The sequence below is a fragment of the Lycorma delicatula genome, chromosome 2 (assembly GCF_047948215.1).
Source record: "Lycorma delicatula isolate Av1 chromosome 2, ASM4794821v1, whole genome shotgun sequence".
Classification (NCBI taxonomy): domain Eukaryota; kingdom Metazoa; phylum Arthropoda; class Insecta; order Hemiptera; family Fulgoridae; genus Lycorma; species Lycorma delicatula.
In genome coordinates this window covers 225,945,528-225,963,784 of record NC_134456.1, presented here as the reverse complement: position 1 = coordinate 225,963,784, position 18,257 = coordinate 225,945,528, and the positions used below count along the sequence as shown (strand labels likewise).

Genomic DNA, 18,257 nt, shown 5'->3' with positions numbered 1-18,257 from the left:
AGGAGTTGAAGGTAAAATGTCTAAAATTGTTAGAGATGCTGAGAATTCTAATACTTTTTGGGAACTAATCATATTTGCATGTTGCACATCTACTGAGCTCTGGTCCATACTCACTTGGACTACATCTGTGTGGCTTATTTGTTGGCATGGGTCACCGCTCTAAAGATGCTCAATGCAGTCCATCATTCATTTATCCGTCTTGCTAACAGGTCCATTTCACTGTCTGGTAAACCCTACCGTTAAAGCCCAACAGGGCTAGTAACAGGGGGGGGACAACCAGAAGCATCATCATCATCATCATCATTAGGTGGGTGTCTTCTCCAATGGAGTTGGGATGTCTGTTAAGCCCGTCCTGTTAAGGTCCATGAACATAGCCATGAAAGGGCTATGAACAGTGAGGGGGTTGTGGTGACGTGAATCGTCACAAGTCAGGGGGTTGTCTTCCCGTATAGGGTTGAGATGTCTGTAGCTACAAATGGTAAGATAAACATGTGTATACATGTACTGAGCTTAATATAAAGTTGAGTTATGTTTGCAAACCTTTGAGAAAATTGACCCCAAAACCCTTCAAGTTACTGACCCAAAATTTTACCAACAAATTGCCCCATATACACGAGTCTATAAAATTGGTTTATCCAATCAAAAGTTATTAAGCTTCAAGCATCCCAGCACATGTACATACATACAAACATTATCCCCTTTTTGTTGTTTTTTTGGGGTTCCTGGGTCATGAAACATCAAGAAATGCAATAAAATCCATACCCCATTTTTTGGCAGATTACCATACTTTCCTTCTTGCAGCATAGCTCTAAAACTATGATAGTACTTGTTGGTTATCTGGACACCACCTATTTTTTACCCTTATTTTTTTTGTCAAAAACTGCCATTACAACACATATATAACCTTTCTTTCTTTTTTCTGTTTAGCCTCTGGGAGTTACCATTCATGTATTACTTCAGAGGGTGAATGAGGATGATATGTATCAGTGTAAATGAAGTGTAGTCTTGTACAGTCTCAGTTCGACCATTCCTTAGATGTGTGGTTAATTGAAACCCAACCATCAAAGAACACTGGTATCCACGATATAGTATTCAAATCCGTGTAAAAATAACTGACTTTACTAGGAATATAACGCTGGAACTTTCGACTTACAAATCAGCTGATTTGGGAAGACGCGTTCACCACTAGACCAACTCGGTGGGTTCTACTATCACCTTAGTATATTAAAACGTAACTTAAACTTTTAAGTTAAGTTAATTATCTAATATAATATTATCAGTAAAAATAATAATGAAGATAAAAATTTAATACCCGCCAAACAGTGTGGCATCCAGATAACTTAACATGTACCCAAATTTTTATTACAAATCAAACCAAATTTATTAAATATAGTTAATGCTGTCTGTTGTCTTTTAAGACTGCTGTTGTTCTCGCCCTGGCATCACCTTTTTTTTATAAGTTAGGCAGACATGTATTTAAAATGTAGTCAAAAGTATTTAGATTTTAATTTTCTCTATTCATGTAGTAAATGTGTGTGTTTTAAATATGAAGGTTGTTAATGTTGCTGGATGGGTGGAAAATTTTGACTCGATTTTCTGTTGAGGGGTTTTAATTGTTCATTGTGTTTTTGTTTAAAGCTGCATCCAATTTGACCAGGGTGTAATGTTTTGCAATTGGATCAGTCAAGTTTATATATTTCAGTAGTGTTTGTTTGTCGACTGCATTTCATGTTATGTGGCTTTGTTTTTTGTTCTGAAGGTTGCACTGTATCCAGATTTTTTAAATTTCTGATCTTCTTTCTCATAGTGTACTTAACTATGTTAGTATGATGTATTTTTTGTTTTGTTTATCAATGTTTTTATTTATTTTGTGCAGGTCTCCGAGTACTGTTATATCCATTTATGTATGTTAGGTATTTTATAGTGTGTTAATTTTTCCAATAAACATGCCCACAAACCAATACTTCAGCTCATTTATGTTAATGATTTCATCTTGTACCAAGATAACAGATAATGTGATAGGCAACACCAAGGCAAGATAATATGATAAAAAAAATAGTTTTTCAGAAGATTTGAACTAAATTTCTATAATTACCTTTTTGGGTATTGTGGTGCTGAGTAGAATTTCTGGAGTGGGTGGAACGTGGTAGAATTAAAAGCTAACAAAAAACGTGATAGGTTTTGCTTTGTCATTTTATCCCCATAACAGTTCTTTTGAAAAAAAATAAAGATATAATGTTATATTATAGTAATGTATTCTTGCAGACAAAGTTTTAAAGGTTTTAATTTAATGACCCCTTTCATGTTTACTTGAACCAGTGGCTGTATTTTTAAATAAAAACTTTAATATACTAACTGTATTTTTAATGTCACTCTGATCACTGAAGATCATGAATATAACGCTCCATACAAAGAAAACATCTCTTCCAGAACCCAGTACTTTTGAAAAATTGCCTTGTTATACAAGCATATGCTATTCTAAGATTCTTAACTGTATTAAAAGAATAAATAACTTTAATGATTATAAAAATTAAAAAAAAAAAAAAATTGGAAGAAGAAATCTGTTTTTCAGTACACAAATTTTTAATAGAAAACACTTGTATTGCATAATGAAATCAACGATAAATATACCTTGCTGAGTAGAAGCAGTGTGTATAAGTTATTTTTTCACAACATGAAGGAGTACATTAATTTGTTGTTTATACATCTCTGCCTGTCTTTCTTGTAGTGACACATGTAATCTACTTGAATTAAAAAAAGACACCAGAATTTGTTTCTCTCTGTCAAATAATGTTCATTACTTGACCAAGCCCTTTGATGAACTAGTTGAATGTATACCTGCTTGTGCAGTTGAGTTTCAGCTGCACTACAGCGGACTTGGCTTACTAATAAGCAATGTATATTTGACTCAGTGAAAAAGGCAATGAGAAACCACTTAACTCATTATTTTTCTTGGCAAGTCTGGCATGAGACTTATTCATGAAAATGGCCTTACATTTTTTGGAATGACTCGTGTACATTTACCTACAACCAATGTGATTTTGGCATTTTACATACATTAACAGATACTTAAAGTTATAGGTTTTTAAAACTTCTAATTGGTTGTCTTGAAACTAGGGTGACAACCTGTAAAAGATAAAGTGAATCGCATTGCCCTTTATTAAAGGACAGTTCTGTTTTATAAAACATGATTTTTGATGTGTTTTGTATTGGCTTATCACTTGTCCTGCCACTTAGAAATAAGGTGTTATAGAACTACTGAATAAAAGTACATTTACTTAAAATTATTAATGTTTTATACATACAACAAACTAAATTTAATAAATGTAACATTTTCAAAACTTAGTTCATCGAATTTTCCGTCATTCTTGTAATCATCTTCAGTGACTGTTGTCCTGTTGTTTCAACCATGGTGTCAATGGATGTTACTGCTAGTAGCTTTTTTGGGTTAAGTAGACCTGTTTAGAATACGGTCAAAAAGCGAATTAGATCGAAATAGTATTTATTCATTTAGAATATCATTGTTGGGTTTATGTATTTCATATTGTTTGTGTATATACAAGTAACAAACACTGTAAAATACTTAGAACTCACAAGTATGTATGTGCTGCACAAAAATACCCAGAGAACACAAATAAACAAACCTTTACATGCAGAATGTCACTACCAAAACAAATACAGGGACATATATACTGTGCTGTGATTGCACAATATTTTTCATTGGTCAGGTGAAATGCAGCTTCGTAGAAAAATACATGAAAGCCCTGTATAACAACATACTTAACAGTTTTCAGCAATTTTATAGATGCAAATCACAGATTCACCAACATTAATATTGACTTCAATATTATATGTAACCAAAAAGGAATACTTCTTTACACACTCAAACATTAAGACAAAAACATTATAATGTAAATTTTGAACATATATTCATTCATTTTGATTAAATGTTTATATTTTAAAATAATTTTCATTGCCAATTATCAAGAAAAAACAAAAAAATAATTATAAAATATATTATAAATTAATGATATTTTAAAGGTGATATCTTTGTTTATGTAAGCCTTTATTACTTCATATATTATCCTTTATTTATCATAAATAACTAAAATCAAAAAGAATAATTTTCATTAATACAATCTGTACTGTTTAAATTGTTGAAGTTTTATGTTAATTATGTGTATAATTCTTCGTTGGATTACTAACTTGCTTTGACCTCTATTTGACAAAATGTTAACTGTTGTTCTTTATCTACTTTGATGAAACATTGAAAAGTTAGCAAATTACTGTATAAATTACTCTTTATTATCTATATCAGTCATGTTTTTTTTTTGTCATCTTGAATCTCTTTCATTTAAATTGTATCTTATTTTTTAAATATCATATTATACCACCCTACATAAATATCTTGTGAAATATTTTGGCTTGATTTAAAATTATTTTATCATATTTTTTAATGTATTCATCGGTTAATATTTTTTAATTTTATTTTGTATGTTGTTATTCAACTATATATCTATCTGTCAACTGTTCTATGATTTTTTAAAACAATTTTATGAGGATATAGTATCTTCTTCATTTGAAGAAGTCAAATGAATATAATTACTTTTTTGATAATTTTAGCTTCCCTGTTTTGCATAACTACAAATCATAATGCCAAAATTGATGTGTATTTCTTTGTCAATTCTTTGCTACATGATATGTAATTTATAATGTATATAAATATTATCGAACATTTTTTCCACTGTATTGAATTATTATTATTTTAATCTATAATTAAATTATAAAATCAAAACCACCAAATACAATACATTAAAAAATAAGACACCAACTGTAGTGCTTTCGAAGTCAATATTTATTTCAGTACATCATCATCATCATCATCATCATCATTAGCAGTTAAAATTAAAAATTACACATAAAAAATATACACATATGTGCTTAATTGTGTACTACTTTTTTAAAATTAAAAATTACACATAAAAAATATACACATATGTGCTTAATTGTGTACTACTTTTTTAAAATTAAAAATTACACATAAAAAATATACACATATGTGCTTAATTGTGTACTACTTTTTTTTTGGCATGGCATTGAGTGATAGTTAATTCTATTTGTTTATTTATTTAGTTTATATTTATTTTTAGATTTACTAATCTAAAGAAAGATATTATATGAAAGATTGAAACATATTATATTAGTAAACATAATATCTTTCAAACATATCAATTTCTCTATTATTACTTATTTCTACTATTTCCAAATTATTGTATACATCAGTAATTGTATGTTAGTTTTTTAGAAGGTGATCCATTACACTTGATAATTTACTATTACCTCTTTTATAATTATTGAAGTGCTCCGAAAACCTCTTAATGAAAGATCTGTTGGTTCTTCCTATCTATACACATATATATATATATATATGTGGTCACACTTATTGCATTTAATTTTATATATGCCATAAAGTTCAAGTATGTTTTTATTTTATTGAAAATTAAGAGATATATTTTATAGTTTTACTTGTTTTATATGAATTATATTGTTGATTTTTTTTAATATTGTTTTGATATTTAAATGTAATATATTTTATAAGTTACAATCATTTTTATAGTTGTCGTCATTATTATTATTATTATTATGATTTGTGATTTTAAGTATGTTTTTTCACATATTTAATTGTTGTTTATATGTTTTCTACAAAATTTGTTTGTGAAATCATTGTTATAACCTTTTATATTTGCAATTTCCTTTATATATTCAATTTATCTATTCATTTTATTCTTATTTTTATTTGTATATATAAATGCTCTATGGATCATATTTTTATAAACATTCATTTTGTGTATTATTATTTGTATTATTATTCAGTCTTTTTATTATTATTATTATTTCAGTACTTGTACTAATATTGCTATTTATTTCCAGTTCGTGTGAAAATTAAAAATGTTTGTTATACATTTTAATTTATGTACATTAATAATATTATATTCATTTTTTTTATATTTTCATTATATATCACTAACATCTCATCAACATATCTCTCCCATAATAATATATCATCCATATACATAGTGCCATATACTATTATTTACTCGTAGTGTTGAATGTGTATTTCAGATAGAATTGATGATAAAGATGAACCCAAAGCAAGACCATGTGTCTGGAGATGATATTTTCCTTCAAATTGAAAATAGTTTCGTATACATATTATATATATAGCTTTTAATTTTTTATTATCGATTAATTTCTTTTGCGTTACCAGTTTTTATTTACATTTGTAAATGTAAATAACCGTACTTTGGTTAACTCCGTTTCTGTTTTTATCAACTATACATTTTAAAATTAAGACTACCTTAAATTATATAAAATTTTATGTACCTTATTTAATTTGTGTACCCTATATTAAATTTTGTGTAACCTTAAAGCATCAAGTTCTTTAAATAATTATGGTTTTATTAACATTCTAAGTTTTCCTATTTATATTTTTTGTTGTATGTGAATATAGCATCAAATTCTGTATTATCCAAATTATCTAGGCTTATTTTTGGTAATTTTTTTATACCTAATTAAAAAATCGTGATTAAGTCTCATTTTCATTTGTCATTGATATTATATTTTTCATAATTCAAGTTGAGATAAGTTTTTTAATTAAATTTAAGTTTTGTATTAAAATATCTTAGCAAATAATGATAATGGTTACTTTTTTAATTTTTCGTGTCCGAGCGATGAGACATTAAAACCTTTGCGACCAGTATTGTGCCACCTAAACACCAGAAGCATTTCCTTGCCACAGATCTTCTAGTGTGCATTTGGTTGGGCAGAGGGTGCATTTTAGGAGATGTTCAGAGTCCTGAATCTCACCGCACTTGCAGTTCATGTCATTAGGCTCTATTTGACGCCATCTAGCGCGGTTAACTCTGGTTGGTGCAACCCCATTTCGAAGCCGGTTTAAAGTCACCCACGTTTGCCAGTCCAGGTCATGTCCTGGAGGTGTTGGAGCTCTTTTTCGGAACCATGGAGGGGGCTAGATAGATGTAGAGTTCAAAAATCCCTTTCTCGATTTTAGTCTCGGAGGGGGTGGTCGCTCCATCTGGTACATTGTATGTCGTTTATCGAAGATTGTCTGAACCGTTCAATGTACTCGGCTTCAGCTCGACGTATTCCAGGTTCCTCCATGCCTGCCGCTTGGTGCAACTTTTCAATAGGAGTGGGTTTCATACATCCCGTTATTAAACGACAGGTCTCGTTCAGCGCTATATCAACCTTTTTGGTGTGTGTTGATCTGTTCCACACAGGACATGCATATTCGCCTGTTGAATAGCACAAAGCTCTAGCTGTCATCGACAGGACGGTTGGCTTAGCACCCCATTTACTGCTTCGGAGTTTCCTCAGGAGATTGTTCCTCGTATTTACTTTCAACATTGTGCTTTGACAGTGAGCCCTATACGTAAGTGATCTGTCTAATATAACTCCAAGGTACTTTGGCGCTTCTGAGTGTTCCAGCTGCTGATCGTTCCATGTAACATTTAATTAACTTTGCTTCCCTGGTTTTCAGATGGTACGCGCATACAATTGTTTTCGCTGGATTTGGTTTTAAGGAGTTTGTTTTATAATACTCAGTTAAACCATTTAGGGATGCGGTAAGTCTCTTCTCAACTTCTGGAAAAGTTCGATCTTGAACAGCCAAGGCAAGGTCGTCCGCATACAGGAAATGCTCGGCCTCAGGGAAGATAGGTTGATCGTTTGTATACAGGTTGAAAAGTAAGAGTGATATTACACTGCCCTGAGGCAGTCCATTCCTCTGGTTTCTCCAGCGACTTTTCTTTCCTTCGAAGCTAACATAAAAACGCCTGTTCTGTAGTAATGATTCTGCTATTTTAGCTAGTTGGTGATCCCCTGTTGATATAAGTATTTTTTGTAGAAGCAGTAAACCAGACGGTTTACTGTATCATAAGCCGCCAATAAGTCGACGTATGCAACGCCTGTGATGAGTTTCTCCTGAAAGCCCTGTTCAATGTGCTCTGTCAGCTTTAAAACTTGACCGTACAGTTTTTTCCCGGTCTAAACCCAGCTTGTTGAGGAAATAAGTATTTGTTCAATAACTGGTTAAATGCGTTCCAGAATCATTCTCTCGTAAAGCTTGTACATGTGACTGAGAAGTGATATAGGTCTGTAACTGCTGGGTTCTTCAGGAGCTTTGCCCGGCTTGAGAAGTGCGACCACCTTTGATTTCCTCCATAGTTTCGGGATAGTGTATTTAATAGCACAGTTAAAGAGTTTAAGGACCCAGCTCTTGGTTATGTCTCCGAAGTGTTTTATTTGCTCTGTACAAATATCATCCTCTCCTGTGGCCTTCCCAATCTTCAATCCACTCACACATTTCTCCAGTTCTTGCATTCTGAAAGGAGTGTTGAACATGCTACTAGTTGTTGGTATTATGGTACTCTTTTGCCGCTTAAAATTTGCATGTTGGTTCTTCCCATTCAGAAGAAGTTGATGTGCTATTTGGTTGGAGGTTATCTTGCTAGATGGAGTTAAAACTTTCCTATCCCCATTGAGCTTCTTTATCAAGTTCCAAGCCACTTAACTGCTATGCGTCATATCCATCCTTTCCAGGGTCTCTATCCACTTTCTTTGTCTCTCTTTACCCATCGACTGGATCAGGGTTTCTCCACATGCGATTGTTTCCTCGCTGAAAGGGTCCTGGTCAAAAAGCTACTTGTATCTGGTCAGTACATGCTGGCTGTCCTTTGATAAACTAGGTATGTAGTTTTTTCTACATCCTCTTGGAATATGCTTACAGGAAATTTCCCTTAGGATGTTAACAAAGGTTTCATAATTTTGAGGTGTCGGCTCAAGATCAGTAACAGCTATATCCAATTTAGAGGAAAATTGCTCCCAGTCTGCTTTTTTAAAGTTAAATCTCCTTTTGAATGGAATTTCAGTAGTTTAAATGGCTGAGTAGACGCTTATTCCAACATGCCTGTGCTGCGATCTCGGGATATGGTCATATACCTCCTTGGCACAACTTCCCCCAACACATCCGCTAGCAAAACACAGATCAGGGTTATACCTTCTTCGCCATATTTTACTATAAAAAGAATTTGGGAGTTTCGGATCATGGACCAGACTCAGCTGATTCTCCTCTGCCCACTCCTCAACTAATTCTCCGTTCCGGTCTGTTTCCGTATATCCCCATGATAAACTATGGCTGTTAAAATCCCCTAATATCAGCCGAATTCTTTGTGAGAAAAAATTCTTAGGTGGGAGGAAACTGAAAGGCTTTCCTGGTGGCTTGTAAACGGATGTTACAGTGCAGTTTGTTAGTTCAATTGTTAGTATTTTAATATAGTTATCGTTGGTAAAAGAGGTTGACTTTAGAGTCAAGTCTTCTCTGGTAAAAATAGCACTGCCGTACTTCGAACTTGGCACTTCAACTGCCAGTGTCATTCCATGGATTTGTGGTCTATTTCTTGTCAGGTCCCTGTGCGTTTCTTGTACGCACAATATGTCACAATAAGTATTTTTACATAGAAGAGCAAGAAGCTCTTCCTTGTCTTTTGTAATTCCCTCAATATTAACTGAGATGGTCATCAAAAATGGCACTGAAAAGTGCCTTTTTATTGGACTGGGTTGCATTGTCTCTATGCTCGGTGGTGAAAGGATCCGCCGTCAAGAGTTAACACTTGTCGTTGCCCAGGATACGCCCTATTGCTATTTGTTTGCGTGTATAATTGCAATCTACGTGGAGGCTCCTTTCAGGTACCCCATGTTAATGGTAATAGAGTTGTTACTTTTTTCTGGTTTGGTTATACTTGAAACAACTGCGGTTAAAATTACTTGTAGGAAAAAAGCATTCTGGTAGAAAACATTTCTATGAACTAAATACATTAATAGGAAAATAAAGGTTGTAAATGCTTTTTTTGTATTTTGTAAATTTGTATGATTATATACTACGCAATTTTGTTTTACCAATTTGTGTTTGATCACCCACACATTTCTAATTGTGACAATGTTTTGACAAATGATAAATTATTGGTCAGTGATAATTTTTTATTTATTTTGAAGTATATGCCACCAGTTAGGTGAAGCTGTAGAGCATACAAATTTGTTTCTTGGAATATTCATTTGTGCACTACACAAATATGCACAGTATAAAAGTTGGTTAATTGGTTGTTATATACTATCATTTTGTGTCATTTTTACCACCATATTTCACAGGCTAAAAAACCTTTGAATGATTTTTAATCGTCAAACATAAACATTCACAGATAATAACTTTATGTTATTGTTAATCTTTGTATTATTTTAATTGACATAATTTATATTAATTAACTAAAAAGAGCACTATGTGAGTTTTAATCTAGTGTAGCTTGTAAAGGTATTTCTTCATATTTTTTCCTTATTTTGGGAAGTCTTGGATTTTATTGTTATTAGAAATTTTAACAAACAAAATGCATATTATTAAAAATATCTTAGAGGTCCTTGTTTGTCATGAAACTAGTTTATTTGTGTGAAATCAAAGTGCATCGGATGAAATATATGAATATATATTTTTTATATGTATTTAATTCACATTTCCACAAGTATTAGCAATGAGGGTTTTTGTAGCTGGATACTCCTCTTCTTATATATGACAATATGCTACAGCATTTCAGTAGTAGTGATATAATAACAGGTGTTACATACTGCTGCCCACCATTCATGCTGCATAAATAGGTTTTATAATGCCAGAATAGATTACTTAATGGTGAGTATAAAAAATGAGGTATGTCAGTATAAATATGTTTCTCATAGAATATATATGTAGTCTTTTTGTGACTAAAATTTTTGTATTAATGTAAAACCTCTTTATTTTGAATTTATTTCATCGCGCTTAAATATCAAAATCAGATAAATTCATATGTTTTAATTAAGATTTTTTAAGTGTTTTGTATTCTATTATTTAATATTAATTTTTTGAAGTTAAATATAATATTTTTTGTACTTTGTAGAATGACTACTTATTTTCACACTTATTCTTTATGAAATCATTTTTATTATATTACTTTTTTATCATTTTTAAACATTTTAATACAGTTTTTAGTAGCGGCCATAAGTCGAACGACTACTCTCCATAATTAAACAGTGCCTGTGATATTTAACTTACATGATCAAGGGGAACCATTAACTGCTTAAAATTTTTTTAATATAGTTTCCAGTTTGGACACTTTATTCATTAAAATATAGCTGGTCACACTGGGCACAAAAGTGTCAACCCTCACGCATGAAAAGTTGAAGCACAGATCATTTCCGCCGCTGTGACACACTTAATATACGACAATATTTCAAGGATATATATCATATATTTATTAGGGTGCACCCAAGAACCATCCTGCAAACCAACAACATTTGGAGATAATAATAACTCATCCATCATTAAAAAAAACTGAACTACCATAAGACTTGTGCAAGGTGGGTTTCCAGAGAGCTTACCGTTCATTACAAACCTGAGAAATTTCACGCCAAATTAAAAAAGAGTTTCACCAAACTCAAAAATTGTTTCAATAATGAAGGCGATGCATTTTTGGACAGGATTTTAAACTGTGATGAAACTTGGATACATCACTTTGAGCTGGAGTCCAAGCATCAGAGCATGCAGTGGAAACAGCCTGAATCACCTATCCATAAGAAATTCAAAATGCAACCATTGGCTGGTAAGGTCATGTTAACTGTCTTCTGGAATGCCCATGGTCTGATTTTCTGTGATTATTTGGAGGAACAATGCACTATCAACAGCCTATACTACTCAGCCATGACTGAGAACAAAGTTAAGCTCATGTTGAAGAGGAAATGTCCGGGATAGCAGAGAAAAGACGTGCTTCTTCTTCAAGACAACACTCGACATCATACGGCACAACTGATGCTGAAAACTATTGGCAAAACAGGTTAGTAGCTCCTCCTCATTATTCCTTACAGCCCTGACCTTTGGATTTTTATCGGTTTGGTTTGATGAAATAAGCTCTGCATGGCACAAAGTTCAAAAGAAGTAAAAAAAAGTACAAAACTGGCTTCGAGATCAAGATAAAGAAGTTTTCACTAAGGGGATAAGAAGACTTGTAAAAAGATGGGACAAGTCTATAAAAGTTGGTGTGGATTATGTGGAAACGTAGACAGAAAAAATTGTATTTATTTAATAAACCAGTTTTGGTGTACAGTTATTTGTTTGTTTAATTATTGAATGACCCTTGTATTTGAAGATAATTTGAATGATTATGAGGTTGCTGCATGGAAAACATTTAAAAAGGCCGTAAAAGAACATGTAACTGAGCTTCTTTAATATAAAGCATTTGGGTGTAGTATGTCACTAAAGATCCAGTTCTTGGATTTTTACCTACTAATTGTGGAACTGTTAGTGATGATTATAAAGAATGTTGGATACACCTACAGCAAACTATACCAGAAAATTCAAAAGAAGAATAGTTTAGGCATGTAGAAATTGCAGGTATAATATTGTACTATCATCACAATGATTCTTTCTTAAAAAAAAAAAAAAAAACATAATTGGAATAAAACTATGCCTGAGAAAGAAACCAGTTATTTAATTAAAATCAGTGTCAAAAATACTATAAGATTCAGCTATTAACATTCTTGTAACGAACAAAAAAACAAAATTTTATTGTCCAGTGTTATAGAAGATTTGTAATAATTAAAAAATGATTTTAACTTTGGCTCTTCTTAATGCTATGAGCATTTTAGTTTAAAATCTCTTTATTGGAATGAAAATAGTACAAACAGAGCTTTTAGTCATGCACATTTTCATCATGTGGAATTGTCATCAAATGTAAACAACCCAGTTCTTAAAGAAATTTACCCTTATATTTATAAATTTTCACCGTTATATTTATTTAAATATTTTTTAATAATGTATGCGATTAAAACTGATAAAGCTAACTTTACTTTCTTCACTTTTATAACATTTATATACCTTTCATATCTTTAATATATTTTCATACATTTTACCTTAAATACATTTATTTAAATAACTTCTCTGCAGAATAATTGTAAAATAAATCAATCAAATATTTTAAATGAACAATTTGTAATCCATGTTATGCATCCAAACACAAAAATGATGATTATTAATAACATGTAGTGTGACAAATATAACCTAAAAAAAATGTATATATATACACACGAAAAAAACAAATTTATTGAGTCAAAAAATTATTAAAAAAATAATAATAAACAATAAATAAATAATTTTTAATTATAATGATGTTATTAATTAATGCCTTTTTCAACTACTGAATATATTCTTTTAAATAAACATTCTTACTGCAGTGCAATTAATCCATCAGGTTTTTACAATATATCACAAAAATTAAAGATGTTTAACAAATATCATTTACAGAAAACATAAGAATCATCTACAAGAACCACTAAAAATGGCTTAAGAATGAGAATAAATGACACACACACACATATATATATATATATATATATATGAGAATTCATATTAATTATTGTGCTATAGATGAAAAAGTATAGAAAAGTATTGCTTAGGAGGCCATGTTCTGTTATAATAGCATCTTAGTCCCTTGATTGTTTCAATTAAAAAAAAAAAAAAAAAAAAATGTTGAAAAATATAATTTACAAAAATACACTCAATGTATTTTGCTTTTGTATATTAAAATTAAAATTGTTTCATTGAGTTTCACTGTAATGATGTTGGCCTCTATTAATGACTAATAGTCAATGCTACATAAAATTTATTTTTTTAAAAAACACCCCATATAATTTTATACATTAGAATTCCTAAAAAAATTGCTTACAGAATATTAAATGAAGAGCAAGCAATATAAGAAATCTTGGTGCACTGTTCATTCTTGAGGATATTTTAATTGTCTAACACACCAATGTGCCTTTCTTCTAATTTATAATTATTTATTTTTAGTTAATTTTATTAACTTACTTATTATAATAATAATCAGTTTATGGTATGAATGATCACACCAAATAAAATAAAATGCACGGGTAGGTTCTGCAACACAGAGAAAATAATAATAATTTACTGAATATTTGTAATGAAGTTATTACAAGAAACTCTGGAAATGAGTATTAAATAAGTAAACAGACGGATAATTTGAAAGTGTAATATAGTTTTTCAATAGTATTATTATATAATGAAGAATGTAAATATTTTGAGATTATAGGATTAGCACAGAATAATAGAGAATAAAATCTAATGTAATGTCTAATAAAAAAAAAATTAATTCAGCTGAACTAACCATTTAGACCTTTTCTTTGCAGCTGGAATAGTTGACAAATCATCTTTTAACATATATTGTCTTATTCCTCTCATATAGTCATATAAATATTCTTCCCAATTAATATCTTCAATATTAAATGGAAATATTTCTTTATCTTTTTGATCTAATGATTTCCACAGATCTTGAGTATTCTTGTTAGATAAATCCCATTGTCTTATACAGAAAAATGATATTGACTGTAAAAGTTTGTCAACTTTTTCTGATACTTTTAGCAGCCTGTAAGCATATCAATAAAAATAAAATGAGCTGAAGATTCATATTTTTTGTAATGAAAAATTCACCAAAACTACTGTAAATATATATAGTTGTTTTCTAAAACTTTTATTAATAGAGAGTAATTTATTTGAAATATAAACAAAGTGTAAAGTGAAAGAACATTTGTAAGGGTTTACAGTGAAGTGATGTAATTATTGAAGGTCATGTATTCAGAAAAGAATAATCTTTAAAATATTACAGAAATTATTTATGAAAAGTGAACAGTTCTTAAATTTTTATCATACTTTTATGCAAATAGTTTGTGTCTTTTTTTTTAATAGTATAGGTAATAATAATTAAACTTTCAAATTATTATTTTAACTCCACCATATTGTCAATTTCTATGACAAAATGGTAACATCTTGTGTGATACCTTTTCTTATATTAAGTGGATAATAGTAATATTAAAAAAGTTAATCAAGCAAAAAACCCTGGCCAGTCTTGGCTTAAGTTTCCTGTGGTAAATTATCATTAAAAATAAAATCTTACCTTTTTTCTTTACCAAAAATTCGTGCAATGATATCTATGAGTAATGCCGGTAGATAATGTAGAAAGAACTTAAAAATACTCAATTTTATTTTGTAATTTTCTACAATGATAGTGGAATTGGTGTAGGCAGATATATTAAACCATGTGATTGGATTTTGTGCACTTGAAACAATATTGTATATTAGTGGATGTTCAGTAACTGTCCTTGTTTCTTCTGTAACAATTTTTTTTTTTTAATTCTACAGCAATACATGAAAATTAATGTAAGATTAGCTTATTTGAGATAAAAGAAAGACCTCATTAGTATTACAATAATTATTGCTCCTAAGGGTTCTTAACTTTTGCAATTGTAAGAATCGATGAATCTGCAAAACGTAATGTTTGTCAAGGAACCACAGCATCCAGAGAGTTCACAAACTGCTGTTCATAATTACATCTATAACACTACACATGAACAACTTGTGAAAGTCTTTGAGAACAAGAAGAAAGGTGCAAATTTACCTGGATATTCATGGAAATCATTTTCAACAATTACGATGTATTTGATAACAAAAAAACAAATTCACTGCATATAAATTCTTATGTACTTTACAACATAAGCATACTGTGATGAACAAAACAGTTTTTTCCTCAGTAAGCTAAACTTTAATGTCCTCTAAAAAAAGATCCTAATTAAGTTGTTGAATTTTTTTAATTTATGCAGGCAGAATAAGTTGGGTGATAGTATTTTAAAATAATTAAATGCTAAATAATATTAATACAATTTTTTTAAAAGTACATTTCTTTTTAAATTCTTATTTAATTTTCTGATCAGTCTTTGTTGTCTCCGGTTACTCAGAATTTTATACTGTCATTTACAGTAAAGTTAAGGGTTTAAAAAATAACTTTATTGTAGCAAATTGCCAAATATAATATCTGCTACCTTGAGGAAAAAATTATAAAAATAGACCATAATTCAGAAGCAGCTTGATAATTTGTCTCTGAACAAGAATGTTGAGGCACCTCTCATTTAAATTTGGAAGAAACTGAACTGTTTTAAAAGCATTACTTACAGCCGTTTTTGATTTAGATATTACCTTTTTACTATGCTTTATTCTCTGAACATTGTCCAATTCTTTAATATAAGGAAATACCAGGAAATCCTACTAGGAAATGTTAATACTGCGCACAGCACTGACAAATATTAAAATGTGAATGGAAATAGAACAACAGTCATAGAGCAAGATTAGTAGTGAATAGTAAAATGAATTTTTTTAGGAAATTAACAATACACCAATCACACACTAGAATAACAATATGTAACATAAACTAACAGTAGTTGTTGAAAATGATTTCCATGAATATCCAGGAAAGTTTGCACACCTTTCTTCTTACTCTCAAAGACTTTCACAAGTTGTTCATGTGTAGTGTTGTAGATGTAATTACGAACAGCAGTTTGAAGTCCCTAGATGTGGTTCCTTGACAAACATTATGTTTTGCTTAATGAAATATGTAAAGATCTGGTGGATGTAAGTCCAAAGAATGAGGTCTTAGAGAGGCCCTCAGAAATGATTTGATCTCTGAAAACTCTTTAACAGTAACTTCATGGACTGCCTGGCATGGACTTCAACAAGTGCCATCTTGTTGAATCCAAGCATTATTAATTTTGTCCTTGGTTAGCATTCCTATCAACTGGTAAATGATTTCGCACTGACAAGCTGAATTTATTGTTTCTCTGAAGAATATTGGGCTAACTATTTTCTCCTGGATACTACAATCTGCACCCCAATCTTCTGGGCAGGTTGTGAAAATTCATGTTTGGCATGTGGGTTTTTAGGAGACCATAAACATGAATTCTGTGCATACACATACTCTGATAAATAGAAGCATGTCTCATCAGTATAGAAAAAAAATTCAAAATATGCATATCAGCCACTAGAAATTATTAAAACCATTCACAGTATTGAAGTAGTTTTCCACAGTCAGTGATCAGTAACTTTTGAAGTGCTTTCATTTTATACAGAATAAGACTGAGCTTCTTATGAACTGTCTTGTCTGTAGTTGCTACATTCTTTTTCTGTTGTACCCATGGACTTGGTAGCATAGCAGCCAATATGTTTGAAATTTTTCATTGAGTACTGAAGGTTTATCATTTCTCTCATAGTTCTTTATCTATCATATATTCCCTATATCCACGATTAGAGCTCTTACACAACATGATTCGCTGTACTAATGGAAGACTGGTCTTTCACTGTTAGTGTAAATTAATTGTGCTCTCAAAAGTGGAATTCAATAAGAAATATTTGTTGCTCAAATGTTAACTCCATCCTGAGAGTGCACATAGAAAATCACAGTCTCAATTGATCAACAAAAAGCACAAATGAAAAACAAAGAACCAAACTGCACACATGCAGAATTACCAACCTTTGGAGAAAATATATCTTGCAGCACACAGAATACAATCCCTCAACATATAATTGTTTTTATGTAGATATATAGTTATTTTTAAAATACAATGATTTTTTAAATTGTTACGACATGCATACATATAATTTTCATTATTAAACATTCCTAACTTAAAAAAAATATGTTTAATAGTTATTAACTAACAAAATATAGATTACGTAATCTTATTTAGATTATATGAGATCTAAGAGTATAATTTTATGCAGGCTCAACAATCAATTGTGATTGGTAGGAACTAACATCTAAAGCCACTACATAACTGAAAAGATAGAAATGCTGCTAAAAGTGATAACTTTTTGTAGCAGATCTTCTGTAAAGTAATTATTCTGATTTGGTAGGCCAAATTATGTGTTTTGCTAAGAACAGTACTTAGAGATTCAGAAAAATAGGAGTATACAGAAAAACCTTTAAGCTGGGATCTGCTTCTTCTTAAATTTAAATGTAAAATAAAATCTATATTAAGACTATTTTTAGGTATTGTAACCTTTTGAAGAAAGGTAGTTAAATTTAAGGTACATTTAACTTTATTTAAACAAAAATTCCTTCATTACACATTGATTTTCATCATCCATGAACACTTGATTTTAATTAACACATGGCAAAAATTTCTAGGAAATTAAAATGGAAAAAATATGTACTACTAGTTGATTAGCAGTGTGATAAGTAAAGGTGAAATTAGATCCAAAACGTTTATAAATATAAACAATTTTCCATTGTATGTAATTAGCACCAACAATTCTGGATAAAGCA

General features: G+C 30.5%; 1 protein-coding gene across 3 annotated transcripts in view; it reads left to right on the top strand.

The window, feature by feature from the left end:
- Positions 1-18,257, top strand: part of LOC142319713 (aspartate--tRNA ligase, mitochondrial-like) — an 80,087-nt gene that overhangs the window by 50,826 nt on the left and 11,004 nt on the right. Inside the window, exon 12 of one of the 3 annotated variants that reach the window (XR_012755260.1) lies at positions 6,124-6,417. The exons of 1 other annotated variant lie outside the window; for it this stretch is intronic. Coding sequence is in view for 1 of the 2 variants with exons in the window: in XM_075357291.1 (XP_075213406.1) it covers positions 6,124-6,225 (102 nt within the window). In the remaining variant the exon portion in view is untranslated. Of the gene's footprint in view, positions 1-6,123; positions 6,418-18,257 lie in introns of those variants that run through there. One more of the 3 variants, XM_075357291.1, reaches the window with a different exon arrangement.